The following is a 22,272-nucleotide window of genomic DNA, read 5'->3' on the forward strand; positions in this document are numbered from 1 at the left end:
CAGCTTCCAGGAACCCGAGAGCTCCGCCCCCCAGCTCGCGCACGCCCCCCGGCGGCTGCGTAAGCCGCGGCCCCGCCCCGCCCCGCCTTCCCGCCCTGCGCGCGCACCGTGCGTCGTCACGCGCGTGCGACGGGGGGCGGGGGGAACGTAAGGGGCGGGTCACGTGGGCGGCGGTCGCGGGAGCGCCGTGCCGAGGGCGGGGGGGCGGTTGCTGTTCGTCTGTCCGCCCGTCCGTCCGACCGACCGCTGCAATGCAGAACGTCATCAACACGGTGAAGGGGAAGGCCCTGGAGGTGGCCGAGTACCTCACGCCCGTGCTCAAGGTGCCGTCCTGCGCGGGAGCCGGGATGGGGAGGAGGGACACCCATGGCCGCCCCCGCCTGCGGGCGCACTTCCCTGCATGAGCCTCGGGAGGCGGCTTTCGGTGCCCTTGTCGGCCGGGCCCGAGGAGCTGCGTTGCTGCGGGTCTGGAAGGGCGCGGTGCTGGGCGTGCCGGCACAGCCATCGTCCCTCATCCCGTGCTGGGATGGGGGGAACCCCGGCTGGCGCTCACATCCCGCAGGGGGGGAGCATCTATCTGGGAGGGGCGGGCCTCTCGAAGAACAAATGTTGCTGCTCCTGCTTCTCAAGGAATGACTTAAATATGTTGCCGTTTTCTGTAAAAGTCGCGAAAGTTTTACGTGGTTGTGTGTCCAGGAATTGAAACCCGAGCGTACAGACAAGGCTTGAGCCTGGTTTCAGGAATTGCGTTGCAATGCTTATTTTCGGTGAAGGGCAACTTTTTCAGCTGACATAAAAAACCCAAACTAAAACAATAAAATTAGCCACACTTTTGTTGTATGAGCAGGTTTTACATAGCCAGCTTATTCCTGTGTCAGATATACAGTATTAATATACAAGCCTCTGTCCACCAAAGTAGCTGAGAATAGCAGCAATGAGCCATTGGGTCATTATAAAAGTAGGCAGCGCATCTGTTATAGGTCCTGTCACTGCATATTTAGGTAGAAACAAATTATGGTTTTCTGCAGTTGTGAGACTACATCCCATTCTCTGACTCTTATTTGCAAACAATTTTTTATGTAAACCCCAAATCTGTATACAAGTGCTTAACTTGGCAGCAGTTTTTTTCTTTAATGATTTTGATGCTTCTGCATGCTTTTGAAAAAAACACTTGTTTATGACAACAGTCTCTCTGCCTGTGGCTTTGTGGTTTGACCTTTTATGTGCTTTGCACCCTGCAGCTTACTTCTCTGGGTAGATAGCAGGGACAGTCAATTATTAACTGAACATGTCCCTCTGTGGTGTTTGGGATACTCTTGTCTGGTCCTAGAGTTGCCCACTAATGTGAAATGTATGGGTTGCAGTGAAGTTGTGCCATGGGAAGATGAAGTGAGTTGTTCAGTAGTACAGTTGTTGCACAGCTGGTGTAATAGTGGATGAATTCTTGTGTCCAGATGGATTACTGGGAAGAGGCAGGAGTAGAAACTTCCAGAAATTGAAGGTGTTTATATCATGTGTATAAGTTCCCTTTACAAGGGGCAAATAAATACTCCAACTTGGTAATTTTTGAAAGAAACTAGACCTGTGTCTTTCACAATTGAAGAATTTACTTACACAGAAAAATGAGCTATTTACCCTCAGGGAACAGAGGATGGATATTTTACATGTTTTCTTTCTGTAATTCCAGAGACACGAGTTTGTGCGTGTTCCCTACTGCTTATGGTTCATTTTGAGGGGAACCAGTAAGTTGTCTCCATTATGGTGTTGCTCAATGTGTTATTGAGGATTCTGAGTTTTATAGCACTTGAAATCACTTTGACTTCAGTCACCTAGCATATACTAATGTTTGTAGAGCTGCTGTTTTCCTTATCTTTGTCTTGTTCTTAAGCATTTCTTCCTTAGAATTGAAGCAGAAAGGCAGTAATCAGTACATATGAAACAGGTGTGCTCCTTTCATTTTCTGTAGCACAGGTGATAGCATACACTGGGAAAAGGAATGCGAATAACCAAGTTTAGCTGGGGCTGCTTTTGTTCAATGTTTTCTGGCTGGTTGAATATGGTGAAGTTGTGGCTGGGAGCAAGACATGTTCAGTTGATGCTTTTAGTCTAGATAGGAGGAAAAAAAAATAGGCTCTTTAGGGCAAGAAGTCAGCTGTGCCATGGTTGAAATTGCATTCTCTGTCAAAAGCCGGTTTTGAATAGCTCTAATGCTGGGGAACAGTAGGATACCGTGGTACTTGAGGTTTTTCTGAAGAAACAAACTACCTGAAGTCAAAACATAATACACTGCATCTAAATTTGAATATGACACAAGATGTGTTATCCTTAAGCTTCATAAATGTTGCCTTTAATGCTAAAGTACTTAATTTCTCTTATGCAGAATAAGTCTGGTGTCTGCTCACCATCTATTCTTTCATCAACAGAACTCCCCACAACGATATGCAAAAACTGAAGCTGTTTCCATGGGGTGCACGATGAAAGCACAGAAAAGCGCATTAAAAGAGAGTATATTAGTAAATCTTTGTATTTAACTTTTTCTACCCTGGAGAAAAGTTGGCTTGGTCTTTCATTCATGACTTTACTTAACTTCAAAGCCTCATATTGATGCATTGCAATGCTATTCAATGCCTAGAACTCTGGAGTCCTTGATAGTCCGAATCACCAACTCCAACTGATTTTCTGTTTCTTACTGGCAAATGTACTACTGAGTGCCAGTCATCTTTTCTTCCTTGTTGTTATAATTGGCAGTAGCAAAAACAATTATTTTGTATAGGTGATATTTTTTCATAATACCTCATATTTTGCAATAAGTAATTCCTTATATTCTAATATAAGTTTCCTGTCAGTTGTGGCAGAGGTTGCCTCCAGGCTGATTCTTGGATCACTGGACAGAACTAATTGCAAAGAACTAATTGCAAAATGAGAGTAGGGAAGGTGTTTGTCTTTCCAGTAAAGTGGATTATATTGATTTGTGAGTAGTTCTCAAAATTTCTAAACTTTTCTCTTGCAGGAGTCCAAGTTCAAAGAAACTGGAGTAATTACACCTGAAGAAGTAAGTACATAGAAACTTAAATTTATTTTGAAAGTAACAATGCATTTTTTTAATGCAAAACGACCATGTTAAACAGATCATGTCTTTGCCAATTATTGCTTCTTGAAACAATTTCCATAAAGTGAAATTTCTAAGTAGCCTTTTTTACTCTACAGATTGAAGTAGACCAACATAATTTCTCCTGAGATGGCATTAGGCGTCTAAATGTGAGATGCTTCTTTCCTCTATTATACTGTGAAAAGATTGTAAAGAAGCTGGGTCAACAGCTCCATTTGTCATGGGAGTTCAGGACTGAAGTGGGAATATATTGGTTTTTAAAATCTTTCTTCTGAGGAACTTGAAGGGGAGCTTTTATCTTTGGAACAGTCTTTGTTTACCTCTGTTTTTGTTCCTTCCAAGGCTCTATGAAGATCATTTCATATATTTCTCCACACCGTGTATCCAATGATTATTATTTTTTCCTCTTCTTCTCTATAGGCTGTTTTAGGCAGATTGTATTTTGAATTGCTGCCAAGCAGTTGTATTTTTTAAGAACTCTAATGCAAAGAGCGGCAAACAGGATTTTTTCCTGGAACAGTAAGAGCACTGTGTTGAGCTATTTTAATTTCTCCCTTATGCTTTTTCTCATATTGAAGTGCTATTGATCTGCAAATACTTCATCTTTACAGAGTTCTAATGAAACAGTGTCAAGACTGTTAGGTAGAATGAAAGAAAAATGAAACAAAAAAAAAATTGTAAAGATGAGGTGGAAAAAAGTGGAACGAATGATGACTGATGCAGGTAGATAATGTGGACAGAAGTATTTTTCCTAATATTGGTGCCTGTATTTTTCTGCTGTGTTGCCCTGCAAGCAAACACCAATTCTCTCCCTCTGACACAGAAGTACCACACAGAAAAACAGGCTTAGCAACATGGTGTTTTGTTCTGATAACTGTATGTGTGTGTGTCTATAAATATTCATATATTTTAAACAATAATACATAGTCTTTATTGTATATAAGCTAGAATAACAGAGAAAGACTGGACAAATGTTCTACCAATACTTAATCCCTTTGTGGTTTATGGGAGAAGAATGTGCAGTAGTATTTTAAGAAAAGGCACCTTCTATAGAACATAGCAAGAACCACACTGTATTACATTAAACAGTTTTCAGGCTTTAAACACCACTAGGAATGTGAACAGTCCATGTTCTCTGTGTCAAGTTAGATGCTGCTGGGATGAATAAATTGGATCCTTCAAAATAGTAGTCAAGGGAACCAGTTATATAGGAACATTAAATTTTTTGGTAAATTTAGATGAAGCTGGAGCATGGACCTGCTGATTGTCCTGTTGACAGTCTTTATATAGGAATGGTTGCTAAAGAAGAATGACACTAGGATGTTGTCTTTGAATGAGTTTGGATTTCTTGGGTAATTTAAGCTGTATTTTAGTCTGAGACACTAACTGGTGTATAGATATTTTGTGGGGTTCCTGTGGCTTGCCTTTGAGGATGAATAAATTAAGGCTAAAGATGACTCATTAATCAAACTCAACACCTACTCCCTTTTTTCACTTATCTGTGCACTTGATTTATTTTCAAAAAATTCTTGCCTGTCATGAGTTCTTACTGGTTAATACCTCCAAAGGATGACATCTGTTTTAATTATGTGTGTGAATACATACATAATTGTTAAAATTATGGGAAATTGTTAAAATCATTCTCTTCAGGACTTGAAATAAGATGTCCTAAAATTGATCTCCTTCCACTTTCCAGTACTGATTTAGATATGAGGTAGCATCAGCACTTGAGAAACAGAAAGTGAAACCAACGAGACAATTTTTCTGCCTAAGGTGAAAAAATGTCAATGAAATTTCGAATGCTGTTTTAGGGCTATGTATCTGTTAGACGCACAAACTACACTGGTTTTTCATCTTTAGTAATATATTTCAACATTGCTGTCACAAACAGAGTTCCAATTCCTTGAACAGAGAATTTTAAATAATTCTGGAGTTTCATTTATGTTTACTATGTAAGAGATAATGAGTTTTAAAATTTCCGTGGGTATTGGGAGAGTTTGCTGGGTTTTTTTTAAAGGATTCAGTTTTGCTAGAGGTTTCTGTTGAAAATAGGTGAAAGGGAAGCACTTTTGCAGAGATTAAGCCTGTTAATCCGTGTGCAGTGTGCACTGTGGTGTTTTCTGCTGTGCTGATCCGCCTCCCTTTGGAGGAGGCAGTGAGGAAATGGCTGTGACCTGCTGCAAGCCTGTTACATCACACTGCAGCAGCTCCTGGGCAGCTGGGGAGGGTGGTTGTATAAACTGGCACTTCAAGACAAGAGAGCACCTGTAGCAATAGCTGTGCACCTCATATTCCAAAGGGACTGCTGCAAAGCCCGCAAAAATCACTTGAGTGCAGGCTTGCCTTCCTCAATTTATGTTTACAAAGACAAGCCTAGAGGGTTAGGCTTTGCTGCATGAATTTTGAGTTTGTACACAAGTCTAGCATGACATTGCTGGCAAGTTCAACATGACAGTATCGCTTTGAAATAGTAATGCAATTTTATAAAAGGCTCCATCTTTGATGCTAAGAACAAGCAGAGGCAATATTTTTAAGAACTATTTATTCAGAACAAAGTTACTGATTAAGATTTTTAGTGTAGTAAATGGTAATCCATTTTTAGTTTACATCAACGAACAGCTATTACAGTGATGGTCATTATATAAAATCTGTGCTATTTATTTCTTAGTTGCAGTTCTCTCACTGATTCAGTGGATTGATGGTCTCACTTTTCTTACTGCAAAATTGTTTTGAACAAGGAAAGAGAATTAAACTTTTTTTTACATTAAGCTCTTTTTTATCTTTGCAAAAGTTTGAATAGTGGCAAATAAAAATAATTTCTTTATTACAAAGTAAACAGTCTTACTAGGTGCAGATACTATTTTGGTTCTTACTAGACTGGCAGGTAGTATCGCAGCTTTTGAAACACTGAATTTGCTATGGTGCTTACTAAGCATTTCAGGCGAAGTTGATTTAATGTTTGCTTTTTCATGGTTAGCTGAGATACGGGTTTAAAATAAAGAATCAATCTGATTGAAACATTTGTTAATTACACAGTTATTTGGTCAAAGGAATGCAGAACTGAAATACTAACGCTGAGAAAAAGAATTGAGATTGTTTCCTTTGGCCATATGTAACAGTAATTTTTTTTCCTGCCTTAACAGTTTGTTGCAGCTGGAGACCACTTAGTTCACCACTGTCCTACTTGGCAATGGTAAGGAAAATGCAAAGAATTGTAGAAAGCTAGCATTCCTGCCTGTGCTTTGGTGTGTTTCCATTGGATTTAGTCATACAGTTGTCAGAGCAGTAAGTGTACTTTTCCAGTAAAACTTTTATGATGGCTCTATAGAGCTTACTAAGTGCTGTATAGCAGTAGTTGAGATGAGGATTTGCTTGGGCATTATTTGTTTGTTTTTCTAAGGTTTTAGGGGAAATAATCTTTTATATACTGTGAATGTTTTTAGTGCTTAGCTGCAGTAGCAGCATGTCTCCCCAGGTTTGTCTTGGTGATTGAAAAAGCAAAGGCCCTGTGCAACTGGAATTGCCAGGCAATATGTGTAAATGGTGTATTTTGACAAGCATTTGCTAATAAATGTATTCAAGTTAGCCCACAGCAGTTCACTTTGTGCAGTGTTTGCCCTTAGAAATGCTTTCTGTTAGTGCGCAGTAAGGATGCAGATAAGGTGCTTCCTTATGTTTTACTGGTGTCCTGCATTATGAAACTGTTCCTAAATGAGCATTGTTTGTGCAGTTGGTGTCATCAGGGTCTTGGCTCTGTACTGAGCCTTGAATTGCTGAAGGAAAAATTACCCCTTTGCCACCTCCTTCAGAGAAAATATGATGTTGAGTCTGGCAGCAGTTTGGAATGGGCTATTTAGAATATTACTCTTATTTCAAACCAAAAACCACTAAAGGTGAAGGCAAATGCTTGAGTAATGTGAAATTAAGAGTACTTAAGCACTAGTGACTATGGACAGATTTTGTATTTATAGAGGTCTATTTCTTGCTTTTCTGAAGCTGCTTTCTTCAGACGTTTGCTACTTTGTTGATGCTGGTACTAGAAAATTGTATATAGAATAGATTATTCTGTCAAGCCATCTTTGCTTGGCCATCTCAAGGTGAAAGTTTTTGAGGCATAAAATGGTTTTGATCTCAGAACAGTTAGGGGTGGCCAAGCTTTCTAACTCCATACCTAATGTATGTAGGGAAGAGTAAAGTCATAGCAAACCAATTCTGAGAATAGGTCAGGAGGATTTTATAAAATGTTCCTGAAACAATGTGAAAATAGAAGAGTTCTTTTGTTTGCAGTTATCAAATTCTCAAATGGTGCACTTCATTTTACAGGGCTTCAGGAGAAGAACTAAAAGTCAAAGCTTATCTGCCAACAGACAAACAGTTTCTGGTAACTAAAAATGGTAAGCCTGAAATTTAAATATAAGTGTTCTTAGAATTGACAATATGGTTGACTGTGCTGTCAACTCTACCAATTGTATTGATAGGGGAAGCCAATACCTCACACTTCGGATGCTCTGGCTTTGCAATATTGAAGAAGTTTTTCCTGCACTCCTTAATGCTTTTTCTTAGACCACTTTATAGTAGAGCTTTATATGAGACATAAAGCTTGCCTTGAGGAAGTATAAATGAACTTTGAACGTTTTTAACCTCTTTGTCTGTTTTTGCTTCAACTCATGTTCAGTGTCTAAAGCGAAGATATGTTTATTTTCCTCATTCCTTTGAAAACTCAGGCTATTAAAGTGTTCTCAAAATGTTTTTCATAGTGACACTGATACTTCTAATTCAAGTATGTAGTTAATGTCAATGCCCATGTCAATTAGAATCATATAAATACAATCTTGAATTAATTTTTTTTGGCTTCACAGTTGTTTTTATATAGTACATGTGGTGACAACTCTTTAATGGATAAGAAGGATAACATTTTGGCACAACTATGGGGAAATCTTTTGGATTTTGTATGAAAATGTGTCAAAGCTATTTGATGAAGCATTAGCACTAAGAAAGCTTGAGGAAATTTTTGCCTGCAGAGGATTGTATTATATACTTCGATTTTCCTTGCTGGCTTTTGGAGTCTTGCAGTGCACTATCATGTGAAAATTACTACATTCTCATGGACATTCTCCTGACAAGGACCTCATGGTTTGATAGCCAGCTGATCTGCTTTGTTTCTTTTCCTGCCACTAGTGAGGTTCCTTGTTGCTCTGATCCTCTTGATCACATTCCAAAATAATGTGCTTCCTGCTGCTGGAGTCACATTGGCCTCCCACCTGAGTAAAAGTTGTGGGCTGTAGTTGAGACTGGGAACCATCCTACAAGACCTCATTTTAGAAGTCTTTGGATGACTTCACTTTGACTTTCACACCTCTTTTTATCCCTTTCTGAAAGGTTAAAGAGCAGTTTTCAAATGCTGCACTTCATGTAGCAGATCTATTTTTCTCCATGTTAATAGAAAAGGAAGGAGGATTTTCTACATAGTGCTTGTTTACACTGTTGGAAAATGCCTGCTTTGCCTTGATCAGATATTCAGTCTTTCTTTGACTATTTTCTGAAAACGTTATCTAAATCTCTATTGAAATGGCTCTGTAATGGATGTGACAGAAGTTATTCTTAATATCACATGAATTCTGACTTTCTAAACTTCTAGATGCTAAATTATAATTAGACATACCTAATGTATTGCTTAAGTAGCTGCTGCAAACTTTTAGCACAATTCTAAAGCCTAAAAGAGTTTGGAAAACTCATGAAAATCCAGGCAAAGTTGTCCGTAGTTGTTTACCAGTATGAAGAAAACTTACAGGTTCTTTCTAGTTGTTAGCAAATGAGAAATTAATTCTATTCTAATCCTTAAGAGATTGGATGAAACTGCTCTAATACTTAACAGAAAAATGAACTTCTAAGGCTACAGCAATCATTGCATTTTACATTAAGTAAAATATGTGGTACAGCATATCAAAATATTTTTGGAAGTTCATACTTTTGCATTTGAAATACAGCCTTAGGATTCCTTAAATGGGGATATATGAAAGATTGGCACATTTTAGAAGGCCTTGTAGGACAATATCATGCTCTGGTCTGGTTTTGTATAACAATGACTGACTGCCTTCTTTTTGTTTTGTCATCTTTTGTAGTGCCGTGCTATAAAAGGTGTAAGCAGATGGAGTATTCAGACGAGCAGGAAGCAATTATAGAAGAAGATGATGGTGATGGGGGATGGGTAGACACTTTTCACAATGCAGGTATTCAAGGTCTTGCTGCGGGCTTTGCATTTGGCAATCTGATTTTCAGTTTCCACTCTTAGAAAGTAAAATCTTTTTTAAATACATGTCTGTGTACCAGTATGTAGTCTGGAGGAAATAAAGTTACATGATCAGCTACCCACCTGATTGGTACACGATGTTTAACTGTGTGGCTATATATGCTTGAAACAGGCTTCTTTTCAGAGATGACGGCACTAAAGTTCTAGGAAATTATTTTAAAATATGGGCTGTGTAGTGACTCATTCCTTAGTAAGGAAATCCTGTGAAGATGATGTTAGTTTAAATTTGTGGATGCTGTACTAAAAGGAAACACGTTAAGTTCAGAGATGAGAGTGGGAGGTGATCCTATTTTACAATAAGCCCTTAAATGAGCTTACGTTTATAAAGAAGTCTAAAAAATACTGTTTATATGAATCTATCTCATTGGCTTTTCTAGTACAGTGTCTTAAAAATACTTCTTTTTTTTCTAATTGGCAATTACATTAGTTTTAATCTGTTTCATGATGTTCTATCATGTGTTAATAAAATTCTGTCCTTCAATGATGTTTTCTCCACCATTTTCAAAAGTACTCCTCTAAGTTTTTTGGTGTAATTTTTTTTGCTGTAATGTGGAGAAATAGTTTGCCAGGGTGGGGGAGAAATAGGGTTGGAGATTATGCCTTTTTTTTCTGTAGACATACATTTTTCATCATTGGCAATTCTTAAAGGTATCATAGTTCATAATTAAATGCCCCCACACCAAAGAAATAATTTGAAATAGCTTAGTCATGTCCTTGAATTAAGTGTGCAGTATCCATTCCTGCTGTGAATAGACTCCTTGCCAGGTTTTTCCTTTTAGAGTTGACTGGTTTGGGCACCATGCAGTACAGCACAGCTGTAACACCCTGGCTAAACCTTGCCAGGTCTCTAAATGCTGTCAAATGAGATAACATCTCTTTCCGCAGCTGAAGAGTTAATCAGATAAACGTACTCTGTCAAAGCAGAATCTTGGCGTGTATCCCAAAAGGTACTGTGTGAGAACTGCAGTAAGACTAGAAGGCTAACGGGGAGGATCTCAAGATTGGACACTTCTATGATTTGGGATGGTTTTATACCCTCACTTCTCCTCAGCTAAAAGCATTGAGTGCTGTTCTACATTTTACTTTGTCATTGCTTTCAGGAAGCTCAGAAATACTCATAAGTGCCTGCCTTTTTAATGAAGCTGAGTTTCATTGTTGTGATGTGAGTGCCTCTCCTGAATTCACTTTTATGCAAAAATACCTTAAAATAGAAGTCCAAATTCACAGAGTTCAATCACAGATTTTTTAAGACACAGCACATCTGTGCTGGGGCGCTCTGTGTTACTGGCATAGTTTGCTTAGGGATGTCCAGTACTGAATGAACAGCCTCTCACGTATCAAGGTTGTTGAGATGTGACTTGGAATGATGACACACTGCATTTGAAATCCTTGCAAACTCTTTCTATGCTGTTCTCTAACCAAGAATGAAGCTTTTTTTAACGCAAGCTTCCTGTTCAATTTACAGGTATAGTGGGTGCAACAGAGGCAGTTAAGGAGATTACACTAGACAGTAAGGTACTTGTTTCTAAATTTTTCTGATGCTTTATTACAGACCTGAAGGTAATAGTTTTACCAGTGTCAATCTAGTACTCCAGTACTCCCTGTGAAAGATTAAATTATATTTCGTCATGAATTGTTTTGCAGATGTACATTGACCCTCAGAGCCTGTGATATTAGTCTAAGCGTGTGCATCTCCTTATTGCTGTGTTTATTGAAGCATTTGTGTTTTTTGAAATGTCTTTAGCCAGTGTGCTCCCATGCCAGGCTTCTACAAACTGAAAATGAAATTCTCTTTACACTGATGTCACACGTTTGTGTTCCAAGACATTAGTGTTTGGAAATCCAATGTAAAGAAATTTTTATGTGGAAAAGTAATGTGGGAATGTACAGTATTTCTTTGTGATCTTCAACTATAGCAAGCAGACTTTTAGCACATTGGTCCAGTTTGACAGGTTTATGTCCTTCAGTTTAGAAGAACTTTACTTGTTTAAATGTATACATGTTATGAAGTCCTTAGTTTCTGCATGTTTCCAAAAAGTCACTTCAGCAGGAAACAAACCTGAAATTTAAGTCCTCAGGAAGTACTTGAAATGCAAATGTATTGGCTGTCATGTTTAAGAAACATGAAGAAAGTCACAGAGACACAAAACGCTTTTAAAGATGAACTTGTATGAGGAGTTCTCTCTGTCTGCTGTGAGCATCCAAGAAGCTTTGGATTCTAAAAATTAGGGGGAAAAAATGAGCAGCCCTATGCTACTGCATAATTAGAAGCAGCTCAAAATGCTATCGATTTGATGAACAGTGAAGTGCAGGTATTCCAAATGACTTTGCTGAATATAGTAAAAATACTGCTTTTTTTACAAGCCAGTAACATGAGGGTGGAAGAAATACTCAAGGCATAACTAAAGTTGATCACTTTTTCTGCAAAACACAATACTTGCAGAATGTTACTTTGATTTATAACTCCTGTTGTGTGTTTTGCATTGGATTTTATTTCTGTTGTGTGTAGAAAAACTTGCGTGCTTGCAGGGCCAATCCAGGAGGACAGCTGTTTCCTGCTGATGTTCTGTTTGACAATGCACTTTGTTACTTAGTTTCTTATTGGTTTTGGTGGTTTGGATTTTTTAAATGAAAAATCAGCCACCTCATGCTCAGAATTAGAGGAGCCTCTAACTGTAGTAGTTATTAGGAGTATTCTCCTAAAATCTTTGTGAAATCTCTGTAAACTAAGACCTTTACTTTCTGAATTTCTGTAAATTAAGACCTTTACTTTCTGAATTTCTTTGGAGTTGTCTGTCCATTGGATTCTATGCTATGCAAGGCCCAAAAGTTACCTGTGGGCTTGTGCTGTATTTGTTTCTGTTAGACTGTAATTCTTGCATTGCAAAATTATATCAAAACGTGATACCTTTTGTGACTCTTGTGTTTTAAAACAATTATGGACAGGGCTCACAGTCTGGGACACTGGGTGACACTTTTAGTCATATAATAGAGTTTATGTAGTCCCACAAAGAGGAGGGGCTTGGACTCGATCATCCTTATGGGTCCCTTCCTTGAGATATTTTATGAAATGTCTTTCATAAGTTCAATGTCTTTTTTTAAGTTCTAACCCACAGCTGCACAGTTGGCTGTGGGTTAGAACTTAAAAAAATCTTAACCTACATGTTTAGTCTTAGCTGTTTAGTTACTGCCTTTCATTTGAGATAGGTGGATCTCTTGATTGTTTAACACCATGGTCACTTTTCTTTGTTTAGGAATTAAATAATTCCAGATTGCAAAGTCAAAGGAAAACTTTTAAATGGATTTTTGATGTCATACTAGGACTTTGAAACAAGAATGAGTTATTAAGCAAATATTTGAGTTCAGTGTAGTCCTCTTTAATATTTCAGGAATTACGTTTCTGGCTCACTGAATGTGTTGATTGGACTTAACACCTTCAATTTTTGGGGGCTGTTAGGCTATGTAGATGCAACAGTCATTAAAGCAGTATTTTCAATTTAACTTCTAAAGGATAATATAAAAATACCAGAGTGCTCAGCATCTTGTGAAGATGATGATGAGGAAGATGAAGGAGAAGCTGCAGATATGGAAGGTATTTCTTTAACTTGGGTGGGACATATTTTATATCAGGTCTTTAAATAAAGCAGTACACTCTAAAACACCACTCATTCTTTGCAAGGAATTCATGCTGAAAAATTTCAGTAGGCCTGTGCTCTTTACCATCCTTTGTATGGTTTTATTGAAGCATGTTTACTCTAACTTGTGCGCCAAAAACCTGACTGGATGTTAGTCACTGGAAAATTGTGTAGTAGAACAGATCTAAGAAAGTATAAATTAGGGATTTAGCACAGCTTCCTTCCAGCTTCGTACCTACACTTAAACTCAATCTGCCTATATAAAATCACTGAAATATAGCTCCACCTACTTACTGTAGTCTTGGTCAAATTTGTGTCTAAAAAGGGATAGTCTGGTTTGGGGATTGGGAAGGTTACCTGAATAAATCTTCTTTAGATACGTGTAGATTTTTTTAAAGTAGTTGTTTATGAATGACAAATATAATGACTGGCTACAAGCTGAACACAGAATTTTATGGGTCTTCTTTTCAGAGTATGAAGAAAGTGGGCTATTGGAGACAGATGATGTGAGTGAACAGTTCTCTATTTTACCTGTTACAATATAAGCACAAGCAAAATAAAAATAATGATAAATGGCTGAAATAACAAGATTATGAGTAGTAGGGTTACTGAGCTTGGATTCCTATGAATTTGTCTCTTGCCAATCTGCTGTACTAACTTGAACCCTTGGGTCCTCAAAGATTTTTCCCACGAAAATTTTCCTTGGTTTTGCTAATCCTTTTTGCTCTACTTGTACACACAGCGCTGTGTTCATGAGAAGTTAAAAAATGCAGTGGTGGTTCTTTGGGCTTACACAGGGAGGATGAGTGGCTTGTAGGTTCACTAGATTACACCAATCCATCAGACTTTTAGAGAGAAAACAGAAGGCCTCATTATTTGTGGTACTATGCTAAGGTCTTCATGAACCTGCACAAACTGAGACCTCTGCCTTCTGAATTTCATAGGAATTGTCTATTGTTTGTGAAAGAAGGTAGGGAGTGTAACAGCATAGCTGCCTACTTACTTACGAAATCAGACCTTTTTTGAAAAGTAAAAAAAAAATATCCCCAAAAATAAAACAAAAATACTTTTTGGGGGAGAAACTGATGCTCCTAATTTAGAAATAAAAACAAACCATAAGTTGGGGTTTTTTTGTGCCCACTTAAGAACATTATTAAAAATTTTACAGTTTTACATAACTACTTAGGATGGGAAAGGAGGGAACTCAAGCAAGATTATTCTAATCTTGTTATTTTTACCTTGAACCAGGCAACGCTTGACACACGACAGATTGTAGAAGCCAACAAAACTAAAGTTGATGTTGGAGGGGAAGATGCTATTCTACAGACTAGAACCTATGACCTCTACATCACTTATGACAAATACTACCAAACTCCAAGGCTCTGGTTATTTGGATATGATGAGGTATATCTATTTTGGGTTTTTCTCCTACTCTGTGAAATTAGGCTCACTGTATCAAATAGACTATTTTGTTGCTTATTCACAATAGAAATGTAAAGGAAAAAATGGTGAGAAAACCGTTAAGCAATATAGGCTTGTAGGCAGGACTTTTATTGTACTTGGAATAAGTTGGAACGAGTCACTGAAAACTGCACATGATAACTGAACACATTTTGAAGGAAGCCACTGGTGTTTTTGTTAGCACTGTAGAACTGGTAATTACCCCAGTAAACTCAGTCAAGCAAACAGGTAGGTCTTTTCATCTCCTTCAGAAAGAAAGGAATATATAAATAGTTATTCCCTTTAATCACTACATTTCTTGAGTTAAAGTTGGGTAGGGCCACTGCTCAAATACCCAGATGGGAACCTAGTTGGTTTTTAAATACGTTGACTACACCACTCAAAGGAAAATCTGTGCAGTACTATTTTTATACCATATGGATTTTAACACAGTTCTTTCACTGTACCTTCAGAACATTTATATTTTAGATGCCTGTAATTTTTGGGGCATCATCTGTTACTGATGTTAGAAAGGAGCAAGATTCTTTGTTAGTAACACTTTTGTTCTCGTGTTCCTTGTTCCTCTCTAGCAGCGGCAGCCTTTAACAGTAGAGCATATGTATGAAGATATTAGTCAAGATCACGTCAAAAAAACAGTGACCATTGAAAACCATCCTCATCTTCCTCCACCTCCCATGTGTTCAGTTCATCCATGCAGGTAAGTCTTTGTTTCTGGTCTGATACAGCCTGCAGATACAAGGCACTTCACTGCTCTTGTTAAGGGTTTTTTCAGGTCTTCTGGACATATGTCTACAATTGGCTGCTGTAGTAGTCTGTTAGCTTCTGAGGCAGTATGAAAGGAAGTGACCAGCAGTTATCTGAGTTCATTCCAGTGCTGACTGCAGTGTGTTCTGCAGTTAGCACTGTCTTCTCTAATCAACTTGCTTTTTTAACTCATCTTCCCTTTGTACTCCAGGAGGAGGCAGACTACCAGAATTCCATGAAATAAAGTCTTATCTTTTTGTCTATGTTTTGGGGAGAATAGAAGTACAGTGTATACTTTTGACAGATTAAAAGGCTATTTGAACATTAAATAGCAGTTTCTTATTTTATGCTAACTACCTCCTGCTCCCCCTTAAATTTTGCACTGATTAATAGAGAGACTGTGATTGTCACACCGAAGTATTTGTTGAACACAACTGCAAAACACAGTTGGTTTTTTTGGGTATTTAGTGTTCCATTTTCCATGTTTCTCACCCAAGACATAGGGAGCCTGTAGTTTGAGTCTTTGAAAGGTGCATCTTGTCTTAGATGTCAGCCCTAACATCCTTTTAGGTGTCTTAGTGATACAGAGCCAGTATCTGAAACAGTGTAATTCTTCTTGATAGTATGAAGTTCCTGGAGGTACAAATCTGGGGTTTTACCTTTAAGAAAATCCCTGTGTGATTGCATATGTTTAAAAGAAAAAATTTAGAGTTCAGATTGCCAGTTTAAGTTTAATTTCCTTTGACTTAAACACTTGGGCTATCCATGTCACTAGATGAGTGTCAAATGATCAACTTGTTGACCAGCTTGTGGTCATTTCCACAGACTCAAAGCATTCTTTGAACTCGGAGCTTCTGGCTTAGCATTTATTTGTTCATCAGTCTTTAGAGAAGAGAGCAAGGGAACTTTGCAACAAGTATTTTATGGCTAATTTTGGTCTTAAGAGGATCTATATTCATGTGCTTTGTAAATCTGTGTGCCATGTTTCTTGCAGTTCACAGTTCTTTAGCCACTGCTTTTCAAAAGTGTTTGCTTTTGCCAAGCAGTCTACATACATATGGACAATACATATGGATAGTATTGAGCAGAGAAGCCGTTATACTGGGAAGTATTTTTTTCCCCTCTAGTGGTCTAGTTGAAAATTTTGGAGTAGTAAAATTTATTCTTGGTCTTTAAATCATCAGGTTTAAGTCTGCATTAACATGAAAATGTCAGTCTGGGTGCTCAAGAGTAACACAAGAAGCAGAACTGGAAGAACTGCAAAGCAAATGATAAAAAATAGAACATAAAATAACACAAGGCCTCTGTCAATCTGTGGGACCCCCACATGTTGAATACTGGAGTACAGCTCTGGTCATCTGTTCTGTAGTCTGTGAGGTGAAAGAAGACTAAAACTGGGAAAGATATGGAGATTTGTGTGGGATAACTAAAGTTATAAAGGACTTTACCATAAGAAAGGATTGAATAATCTCTGTCCCTTAATATTTGAAAAAAGCTGAGCAGGGAGTTATGATATTGGTGACCTTCACTATGAATGACACAGGAGGTGAAGTAATAGAATTTAAGTTTTCTTCCAATAGTAAAACTGGTGGCATTGAATGCTACTCTGCTGGCATTTTCAAAGCCAGAAAGGATTCATTTCTGCACACACCACCTAACTAAACTAAGTACTTATTTAAGCAACAGTATGTTAATTAAATAAAAATTTGTCAAAGTTTAAAGTGTAATTACTAGAAGGGTTCAGAATAAGAAAGTCCCTGGGTAATTTCCAGTAGTATGCTAGAAATGCAGTTCTAGTAGTGCTTTGGACATAGCATTTATGAGTTGCTTGTTCCAGCCTCTTTATTGAGCATGTACTATAAAATAGGAAGGAGAACCAGGTAGATCTTTGGTTTGAATCCACTAAGGTGTTCTTATGATTTGTACCTTGTATGAACAAACCAGTCTTAATCTCAACCTGTTAGTGACTTTTACTGTCTTACTGTTTGCTGTCCAAAGGATTTTGGACAAAAAATGGATGTATCTTTTTTGTGCAACTAGTGTTTTTGATGGAGTGTCAAGTGGGAGGAATGTAGGAGGTCTTAACAGACTGACTGGGAAGATGATTAATGGGAGAAAAGGAAGAAAAAATCCTGAAGCCAAAATTTAATTTACTTTGTATTTGCTGGAAGCCTTGCTAGTAAATTGGTTGGGAAGAAGCTCCTGTTGATATGTATTTGGAGGGCACTCTAAGAACAAACAAAGATGCAGAGCTATTTCAGCATGATAGCCCTCACTGACTAGGTAGACCTGTGGGGTTTATATTGGGCTGTGGCTGCAATTTTATCTGCTTAATTTTAGTTACTACTCTGCAGAGGTGTTAGCAGTGCATTGCTAATCTCTGCATTTGGGTTGAGTCTTTTCACAGGTGAGAGCCCTGGGGTCATGTTTTTACTTCCTCTGAAGCCAGTGAAGTGCCAGTTCCTTTGTTATGTAATCTACACTTATGCTTGAAGGAATGGTTTACATCATGAGACTTGTTTTAGCTTTAAGCATGAAAGAGATGATTGATAGTGAGGTGAAACAGGTCTGTTGCGAGTCTTAAAAATGGAGGAAACTGTAGCCCTTCTCAAAGAGTGATGTCATGGATCTGCAACTGCTTAACACTGGAAAGAGCTTAAAAAGGTACTGTTGAGGCTGTGAAGAAAGAGGCTAACAGCATATCTAAAATGGAGGTTTTAAGAATGTTTTCTTACTTTCCAAGTAAGCCATTCTATTTTTTTCAAATTGGTAACGCTAACAGCTAAGAAGGTCCGGGCTTCTGGATAAAAACCAATAGCCAAACTGTTGCTTTGTTTTTAATTCAGCTAGGAGCTATGAGTGTTTAGTTATATCTGCTGCTGTTGCTTCCTATCATGTTATAGAAATTGTGTAATGTAGGATATTTGTATGATTCCAAACATTTTTATTGCAATGTGCATATCCTCGTGTCAGGTGTCAGAGAAAGAAGTGGCAGTAGGATGCCACTGTCACCTGCTTGGGATAACTTCTATTTTGAGTAGTTAGTGAAAATTGTTCATCTTACAGCTTTTCTGTAAGTTGTAGTTCTTGTCAGCATTTTTATGATACTGGGAGGAACATAGTCAACTTCCTCGTTTATTGCTGTAAACTGCTTTAATCACAATTCTCAGCTTTTTCTTTGTGCGCTATGAAGGGACTATCAAACAGGTTAACTACTAAACACATTTACAATTAAATCGTAATTTCTTGCACTGATTCCAAGGACTTATTTGTCTTCGTTTCAGAATAGTGATAGGCTTCTGAAATCTTTTTGCTTCTAATGTGCTCTAAATATCTGCAGGGAAAGACTTCTAGATAGCAGGATATTTTAGCTTACATTTCTTAAAGTTATTTATTTCCTTTGTGTAGTGTATTTATATATTTTATGCTTATTCCTCCAAGTTTTCTTACAGAAGGAGCTGAAAACATGAAACAAACTTTATGAAGTTTATAAAGCACCTGCAGAGCTTTTCATGAGTAACTGTATGACAGCGAGAATGACCATTACTCTGTGGCCATTATAGAATTTGAGGTACCAGAATAGTTCTTAGAAAACAAAAAAGAACAAATGTCATTAAGATGTATGAAGTTGAGTCAGAATGCTGTTAAGGACTTCTAATGGCTGCATGGTGACCTGTATTCTGTGCCAGTAAAAAAAACAGTCCATAGTTATGCATAAGGTCAAAACTTAAGTTTTGGCAGTGGCTAGCTTCCTGCAGAGAAGCAGCTGGTCTTGGCACCTGAAACGGCATGTGTTCCGCAGGGCATTGTGGGGATCCAGAATTGGAATCAGCTGTGAGGGTTAGTTGACTTGCAAAGACCAACAGTAAATGACAAATGCTGACCTTTAATATTTCCCCAGACTTGCGTGTTCCTGTTTACAGTGTGTCTTGGTAACTTTGCAACAGCTTCCTTCCTTGTTTGCAGCCACTGGCAGCATGATAACTTTGGAGGTAATTACTAAATGCTAGTTCCTGGTCAGCTATTTAGATTGACATACTGGTATCAAGACATGGTCAGAAAGTTATGCAAACTCAGCTTCCCACTCATCCTTCTTTTCAGTTGGCACTTGGGTTGTTTTGGGATGGGTATTTTAAACTACTGCTGCTCACTTACCTGAAGTGCTGTGTAGATGGACGCCCACAGCCATGTATTATGTCACTGGTGAAGATTACCTGCAGAATCCTCTATTTAAAACAAGGTTGGAGTATACATAAAAGTAAGATTAATTATACAGCCTGGGAGTTTGTGTTAAAGGTACATAAATAAAACATAATTAGCATACAGTAGTTCTCCCCTCTGATTTGATATGTTCTTCATCCCTTAGTTTATGGGATACAAGAACTGCTTTGAAAACAAGAACATTACTTCCAAATTGTAACTGATCATTAAAAGTTTTGAAGTCTTTATCATTAAGGATATTCCAAACTATAGCAGACAAGTTTTAGCACTCAACATTGAGTGATCTGTTCTAGTTGACTGCTCGTTGATCAAGGAGGGCTTTAGACTAGATGATGACCAGTCGCTTCCAGCCCTGGCTATTCTGTAATTTTGTGTTGCATTCCCAGGATCAGCTTTTTGCACAAATACCGTGTGGTTGATAGCAGGTCTGGGATGTCACTGATGAGAATATAAAAACTCAGTGAGCTGAGAAGTGTTTATCCTTCCCTGTAGTGCTTTACAATAATAGAATTACAAGAAGAAACTAGCTTAGAAACTGTTGATTTGCTATAGAACCCAAGTTACCACCAGAGAAAGTTTCCATACCCTAAACCATTCCTAGAGCAATAGTTCTGAATTAATGCAGGGTTGATTTAATCTTCCTTTCCTAGGAAACTATTAATTGTTTTAGTGTTTTAAATCTCTTCAAACTTTACAAGTTTGAGTGCAGCAGAGGCAGCTAAAAATGATACAGCAGTTTCGAGACATCATCTTCAGGGGCATCTGGGAACTTCTTGTGGCTGGCTGCTGGTCAGTATTACCTTCTAGGGACTTACCTGGGGACTTTATTGGCATTTAGCATTTAAAAGTTATACTGGTGTCAAGCGGTATGCATTCACTCTAGTGGCACTCTACCTTAGAGCATACATTTGACATAGGGCAATGAGTCTACATTGTAGCATACATCATTTTTGGCTTTCTGTTGGAATGTAAGGAGCTGTTAAATAATGTTACATGCATCATTTAATGTTAATTTTCAGTTACTGTTGCTATTTTACTTTCTCAGTAAACTGAAAATTTCATCTTGCTGCTTCTGAACCTAATGGTCCAAAATTATTTAATTTGCACAAAACCTATTCATCCTGATGAAGAGGGAGTTGCCTCTTCCTTAAAATGTTTTGTTTCTGATTTGTTTTTCAGGCATGCAGAAGTCATGAAGAAAATAATCGAGACTGTTGCAGAAGGTGGGGGAGAACTTGGAGTTCACATGTATCCTTTTTCATTATTACACAGATACTTGGACCCTTCTTGCAGTGTAAGGTCTGTTACTTCAAGGGTCATAAGCTGAAGCACAGTTATGTGTGAAAGCAGTGAATAGCAGCTTGGGGTAACACTTGCTGGAGTTCTGGCATCAGCTCCTTTGTGCAAACAGACTCCATTAAGTTTTTGGGGGAACATGAGGTGGTATATGGCAGGAGCAGTGAGGAGGGCAGGTAGGTTTGAAGGGACAGGATTGAGCCCTTGTTTGTAAGGGTGTGAAGGAGGTAGCTGTGAGCATCCAATGGAAGATGCCAGTGTAGGAGGGTGAGACTGGAGGTTCACAGACTCCATCCAGTGTGTAATCACTGCTTAGCAGAGCAGCTTTTGTATTAGATTTTGATCTGAAATTAATTTCTGAAAGGTGTAGACGTCCCACTATTCTCTATTCTGCATGTGAGCAATATCTTGGTAAAACAACATTGCTGACAAAAAGCAATGGAAATCACTTAAACCACTCTGAACATAAATATCAAATGCCTCACAATTAAAATTTTCTTTCAGGAAGCTGAGTGATCTTAGTTATGCTTTGTAGTAATCAATAGTATACTTTCTGACTTGAGCAACCTCCATGATAAAAGCAAGTATGTCCTTTCAAAATAGTGTTCTTTGCTGCTGTAGGGCAAATAAGCAGGAATTACTGTGCAGCGAAAGGTCTTGAATCAGTAAAATTCTCATTTACTGTATGAGTTGAGACTTGCTCAATTTGTGCAACAAGCAACTGGAACTGAACTGGAAAATAACTTGTCTGTCATGGTTGTTCAAGTCTCCTAGTCCTCAGTAGTTGCAGGTAGCTTTTTTTTTCTTGTTTTTCTTTTTTTTTTTAAATCACTTAACAAATTGGGGCATTTTTAGTATTTCTTTACTCATTTTCATACATCTTCTGTTTGTGAAGAAATGGTCTGTGAGACTGTTATGTCAAAACAGTTGGATTTACTTACATCCAGTACCAATGTAACTTAATAGTCAATTGAAAGTAGTGATTTCTATTAAATTTTTAGTTTCCTATCTGCCTCTTTCCCACATGGACAGAGACTTAGATTGTAATTATTCAACATACTTCAGACTGCAAATTCAGGCCCAAATTCAGGCCCAAATTCATGCATTTGAAAGTGACAGATACCAGGGAACTCTTCTTTGCAAAGAATGTGACTTCTACTTTGTTTTGCTGGATTTCTAGCTGTTGTACATTTTCCTTAATAAGAAACTCAGGTACCTTCTTATTTTCTTGAAATTTGTACAGGCGGTCATTCCAACGATAGAATATGACTACACAAGGCACTTTACGATGTAACTAAAATATGAGATGTGTTCCTCTAATTATCAAATCTTTTTTTAAATAACCCATCCATGTCACTTATACAACATTATACACAATTTCTGTAACTAATCTTTTATCAACCTGATGCATTAAAATAAAATGTTCCATTACCAGCCTTTTTAATAAAAATCTCTGTGTGTAATATAAATAAATCACTTTCATTCCAGTACAGATG

General features: G+C 37.9%; 1 protein-coding gene across 1 annotated transcript; it reads left to right on the forward strand.

The window, feature by feature from the left end:
* Positions 1-166: 166 nt before the first annotated feature.
* ATG3 (autophagy related 3) lies at positions 167-22,268 on the forward strand. Its single transcript, XM_036404049.2, has 12 exons — positions 167-323; positions 3,011-3,052; positions 6,253-6,302; positions 7,433-7,503; positions 9,232-9,339; positions 10,885-10,934; positions 12,930-13,011; positions 13,526-13,560; positions 14,303-14,458; positions 15,085-15,212; positions 20,660-20,728; positions 21,989-22,268. Exons 1-12 carry the CDS (start codon positions 252-254, stop codon positions 22,068-22,070), a joined length of 945 nt encoding a protein of 314 aa, XP_036259942.1. The 5' UTR covers positions 167-251; the 3' UTR covers positions 22,071-22,268.
* Positions 22,269-22,272: the final 4 nt, after the last annotated feature.

The sequence above is a fragment of the Molothrus ater genome, chromosome 2 (genome assembly GCF_012460135.2).
Source record: "Molothrus ater isolate BHLD 08-10-18 breed brown headed cowbird chromosome 2, BPBGC_Mater_1.1, whole genome shotgun sequence".
Taxonomy (NCBI): Eukaryota; Metazoa; Chordata; class Aves; order Passeriformes; family Icteridae; genus Molothrus; species Molothrus ater.